This window comes from Nanorana parkeri, unplaced genomic scaffold (genome assembly GCF_000935625.1).
Source record: "Nanorana parkeri isolate BGI_ZX_2015 unplaced genomic scaffold, ASM93562v1 scaffold11, whole genome shotgun sequence".
NCBI classification, from domain to species: domain Eukaryota; kingdom Metazoa; phylum Chordata; class Amphibia; order Anura; family Dicroglossidae; genus Nanorana; species Nanorana parkeri.
In genome coordinates this window covers 3,308,153-3,314,016 of record NW_017306279.1, presented here as the reverse complement: position 1 = coordinate 3,314,016, position 5,864 = coordinate 3,308,153, and the positions used below count along the sequence as shown (strand labels likewise).

At 41.6% G+C, this 5,864-nt stretch overlaps 1 protein-coding gene across 1 annotated transcript in view; it reads right to left on the bottom strand.

Annotated features, from left to right (window-relative positions):
• Positions 1-4,863: 4,863 nt before the first annotated feature.
• Positions 4,864-5,864, bottom strand: part of USP34 (ubiquitin specific peptidase 34) — a 135,972-nt gene continuing 134,971 nt past the window's right edge. Inside the window, exon 79 of the mRNA XM_018555855.1 lies at positions 4,864-5,752. Within this exon, the coding sequence (XP_018411357.1) occupies positions 5,142-5,752 (611 nt within the window). The 3' untranslated portion in view covers positions 4,864-5,141. The remainder of the gene's footprint in view (positions 5,753-5,864) is intronic.

Here is a 5,864-nt window from a genome sequence, read left to right as displayed (position 1 = left end):
TAGGACTAGGAAAGCTCCTGATTCACCAGATTCAGGAGAGTCAACAGCCATGGAGCAAGAGACAGAAGACTTATTCTGCCCTTAATTATCCAAATGCTCTTAGGGGTACTAAGGGAAAGCATCTGAAGAAACTTCAAGATGCTACAGATCAGCCAAAGGAACACCTATCCCAAGCTGGACAGGCCACACACAATCATGAAGACGTACTCTGCTTCTGTCAGAGGATACCTCCAGCAGGACGCTACTGTGCTCCCAATCATGACCAGAGGCTACCAGTTAAGAGGAACTGGTTCCCAAGGAATTGCCCTTATGGGAATTCCTGCAAGCAATGTGAAGACTCGTGGCTACAGCACAGAGATCAGACTACTTCCCCTGTTGCAGGAAGGACTTGCACTCATTCTCAGTGATGAAGATACAGCAGCATCTAGATGGTATGCAATGGATTCCAAGGCAGAACCCCATAATGACCGTTGGGACACTGAATCGGAGTCAAAGATGGTGAAAGGGGGCCTGGCCTTTTCTGCGGTTTTAGGCAGGTTAGTGATAGGCTCTGCAGTGGCTGGTTCTGAGGAGTGCTTAGAGCCTCTGCAGTCAGTATCTGTGAGGAAGTGGGTGAATTTGGCCTCACAGTCTTGAATGGTTGCCATGGAGACCCCCTGACAACATAGTAGAGGACTGGGCCTCACCTGACAAGAGTTGAAGTAGACTGCAGGCACTAATATAGACCCTATAACTACAGGGCCACCAGCTTCCAGATTGCAGGCATTGGTTGTCTCAAAAGATACAGAGTAGATGCCCCCTGGAATGATCAGGAGTAGTATGGGCTGTTGTCATCTGTAGCAGCAGTACTGTCCACTCTGTGTCTATGTGCAGACATGTTGCATGCATGTGGTGGTGATGCAACTAGGTCTTAAGTGAGAGGTAAGGTCTCAGGTACTCACAAACCCAAGAATCTGGAGCTGATGAGGCTCGGACGGCCTGACCAGATCACTGTAGGCAATAAGTAGGAACAAACCAGAGTGCCAAGTGGTGCTCTGCAAGCAGAAGGATGGTGTTCCCACTACACTGATTGTGGGGAAAGCGCAGAGCACACGTGACACTTCATCCATCGGATGACATCAGTGCTCAGCAGTCCCTCAACATTTCTGCGATAAAACCAGCAGTAGCAGGACATTTTAAACACAACACTGAAGACAACGAGGTAGCTCCCGATGCTTAAGCCCAAGCAGCCTTACCCAATAGAGTGAATCTTTACTCTATTGGGTGAGACAGGATAAGCACTGAAGAGATGCAACTGTTCCGGACCTAAAAAGCATAACTTTTACCAGTACATAAAAGGTCTAGAAAGTGCCACAATGTGGAGACTAATGCCCAGAGGTTACATTCCAGGCTAGCCCCGCATGTCTAGTCCAGCAGGGTCTGGGTAAGACACTCCAAAGTCTGGCTTTGGAGGAAAGACAGATCCGATTGGCTGCTATGTAGGGACCTACTCAAGCAGAGATCTGGTGAGGAATCTTGATTGAAGGCAAAGAAGAATACAAAGAAAAAACAAAGCTGAAGAAAAATGGCTAACAAAAACTGGTTAGACCTCTCAGCTGAAGAGAAGAGTCTATCCTTGCAATAGGCACTCTACAGCACTAGCAAAACTTGGTAGAGGAAGGGTTACCCTGGGGCTGCCCTACAACTTTTTCAGTATAGCCCAATAGTATCTGAATCTCTGTGCCACCCGACAGACAAGAATATTGTTTTTACTCCTTGCTGCTGATCTCCATCTTTCAGTCTGTTCCTGTCTACATGCATTCTCTCCAGCATCAACTGCACATTATTGTTCTGAACTGGGTTTCCGATAATTGCAACAGTGGACAATTGCAGTTTTTAGCAGGTGCACAATGGACAGTGTGACGATACAGAAGCACATTTGGCAGGCAGTTGTCAACCCGTAACAGAATTGCCTGATCACAAACCCTTATGGCAGGATCACCAGGTACGTGAGGCTAGAGAAAAGTGTTTTTCTATCGTCATTCAAGTGGAGATGGTGGACAAATAAAATAGGATTTTTCACGTTTCTTTTTTTTATGCTGATACAGCTAAGCCAATCTGGCTGCATAGGAAGGGACGGTGGTAGGCTTCCTGCGTAAAACAATCCGCTCGGCTGAATGAGCTCTAAATGATCAGTGAGGGCTGGTCTGGAAAATACAAAGAAATATAAACATTAAACCATTACAGTTGATCTCCATTTATGACACTTAAATTGTTGTCAGTAGCAACCAAATAAATGCAGTCCTTCCTGTCTGGAAGATGAAACAAAGAACCTGCTGGGTTTCTCAACAAGATCAGTCAGTTCTACTACACTTTAAAAAATGTGCAAACTTATGGAAAAATCTGAATTAAAAAAAAACAAACCACCAACAACATTAAAAAGTCTTATGGCAACCATGTCAGGAAACAAGACTATTTTGTGGACTCAATCACAGGGTCACTTAAAGTAGAATTAACGTCTGGGCGTTTTTACCTTAATGCATTCTCTGCATTAGGGTAAAAACAGCCCAGCACCTTTTTTCTACCCCCAGTCCCCCTCACACTTACCTGTCAGCTGCGCTCGTCCCCGCCGCTGGTCCCAAAGCAATCCTCCGTACCCCGAACTTCCGGGTTAGAACGATGGTGGCACCCGTGCAGGGGGCGGGGGGGGGAGAGCATGGCGGGGACCCACTAGAAAACGAGGAATTAAGTACTTTTAAAAGAAAAAAAAGCAACATCCTCCAGCAAAGGAGGGTCTCCTTAACCCTTTCGCTGCCAAGCCCTCCGGAACATTTTTCAAATCAGCTGGCCAAGCCATTTTTGAATTTTCTGCAATTTTTTCCTATTGATTTGATTTTCAACTGCTGCGTTGCTAGCGTTTGTAAAAGACCCCCCAAACCATATATTTTCTGAAAGCGCAGGCCCGGTAGAATAAAAAGATGGTGATACTAAATTTGTAGGCCGTGCGATAATTGCGCAAATGTTTCTCAAATTAATATTAAACCGATAAAAATACACAATTCAATTGATAAAACACACTAAAATCAGTATCAGCGCACAAAAAATAATAATTTTCTGACTAAATCTAAAAGATAAAACTGTATTGAGTTAATAAATAACAAATATTTGCAAATTTGAAATTGCGCCTTTTTGCGAAAAGGTAAAAAAATTACGGTACGCAAAACTGTAAATAAGCAACTTATGTTAAAAAAAAATTTCACGCTGTGTTGGTGTTTGTGTTGTGATAAAATGATACAGGCGTATATTTATTGCAACACAAAGATCACAACGCATGGCAATGCGTCACAAAGCTTTGCCATGCGCTGCCACAGTTAATTTAATTTTTTTTTAAAGAAAAAAATACATTAAAAAAATCATGCACTGCGATGCGTTCTAACAACGCACTGCAGCGCATGTGCATGGCGTACACCTCAATATGTGTATGTTATGTGGGGGGAGGGAGGGGTTGTTTTTTTATTATTTTTTTTGTACACATTTTTTTATTTTATTTATTTTTTTTACATTTTCTATTTATTTTTAAATAATTTTTTATTTTTTTACTGTTGGGGGGGGCTACAGTGAAATCTCTGGGGTCTAAATAGACCCCTGACATTTCCCTTTTGAAATAGAAAAAGAAATTGAGGACATAAGTCCTCAATTTCTTTTTCTGCAGCCCCAGCACTCAATGAATGAGAAGCCTCAGTACAGAGGCTTCTCATTCATTCACAAACTAATGATAGTAAAAAAAACTATCATTAGTTTCTGAATGGGGAGGAGCCTCTGTAGTGAGTGCTAGTCCCCATTCATAAATTGTGATTTAGATCGCAGCCTGTTCATTCATAACTGGGGACACATAGTACTATGTGTCCCCAGTTATTTACAAACACCGGAGTGATCCGACGATCACTCCGGTGTTTGCTCTGCACAGAGGGATCGTTAAATATCATAACCATCAGCTTATAGTAGAACTGTACGGCATACTGAGCTGGCCAGCTGGAAGCACTTTTGTAGCTCCGTACGCCGTACGTCCTTGGCAGCGAAAGGGTTAAAAGGAGAAATAAAAAAAATAATTTGTCTTTAATATCACTTTAACAATATTCTTTTTTTTTAATTAATATATTTATATTCTCCAGGACGAACCATGGCAGAACAGTGATACAATAGGGAGTTTTGTAACAATGTTCACTAAAGTTTTCAAATCTTTTTTTTAAACAAACTATATATATTTGTTTTAAAACAAATGTGCAATTTCTTTTCCTTCACTTCACCTAAAATATCTTCAACAACCTGAACAAGGTAGAACTCGTGTTTTCTGTGTCTGCTTTATCTTTGCGTTGAGAAACAAACATTTCGGGAAACACAGACATGCGCAACACAACCTTAACATAATAGGTCAGTAGAATGCGGTGCGTCTACAAAAATGTCAAAAGGAGGCCAATATACACAAAAATGAAAAGTCTTCACAATTAGTTTAATGAAGTGCACAGAATAGCGATCAATCATGTCAATAAAATAAAACAATTACTTTTTTTGTCTTTTTCTTTTTTACATCAAGTGTGCTTTATTTCCTCCACAGGTATTCTGTTAAATAAAGCACCATATATACTGCCAGGCCACAGCTAGAGAGGATTCTTTACAGAATCAAATTTCTTGTGGTTTAGTACAAGTAAACTTAATTTTGATAATAAGAACCACAGCGAATTGAGGCAACTGCCTCTATTATAAGGTACAAAACTGGCACAGAGGACACCATATTATACACGGTAAAAATGACAAGTTTAAATTACATTATATTGGGCAAGGAGGGGTAACGTGCCCCTATTATTCCAAGCGGCCATTTAAATGAATTGCCACTACAGCGAACCTGAATTACATAAAACATAACCATTATGATTGGCCTTTACAAAGTGAACTGCAGATGCAACTTTTGTTTCTTGACTTCTGCCTGAACAAGAATGAAGCATATAAATCTAGCTTGCCATTCAAGCAGAAAGCACTTGACAAATCGAAGCACAAAATTGAAACAAAAACAAAAGAAAAGAAACTGCAAAACTTGTATACAAACAGCATTTAAAAAAAATATGAAAAAAAAAGACTTAAAAGCAGACGTGCTACAACTAATGTCAAGAAGCAGCTTTGTTTTCTTTTCCTGATATCCTTGAGACCACAAGAACGGTGGACTCAATGGTCCTGCACAGGGTATCTAAAATGTCATTTTGTTGTACATGACTAAAAAGTCCCCTGGAATGCTCGCAGTTTAATGACAGGCTGAGCTCCTGGCTGTCCTGTGTGGGCGATGGCTGCCCATCACAGCTCCTTAAGTCTGCTAAGTCAGCTAGCACTGCAGAAATGGAAGTGGAAGGGAGCTCATTGTCGTCCTCCGTCACATTCGTCTCCTTTGGGCTCTGGAGCTCTTTTACTTCTTTGCTCTCTTCGAACTTCATGCTGCAGCCAGGCTGCTCGTCTGTTGGCTGTGGCCTCGCAGGCAGTATGTCTTCTGTGAGAGATGACGGCACTTCTATTCTGTATTCTTTAGCAGACAGTGGCAATGGCGAGGGTGGATCTTGCTCTGTTCCTGGATCAATAATAGAAGAGTCTCTTGTCTCATTGTCAGATGTGCTTGTGGGGGTGGATGCTTCACGCTCTGTTTTAAGATCAGTCATACAGCTATCAACCATATGTTCCTCATCACTACTAACTCGCCGGCGTTTCACTGGAGTAGCACCTTCGTCATCTAAAAAGATTACAAAAATAAATTCTCGATTACAAAATGTTTTCAGTGGTGTGAATCAGTCACTTTTATCATCTAACCATCGTGTACATGAAAAATGTTGACCCCCCCCCCC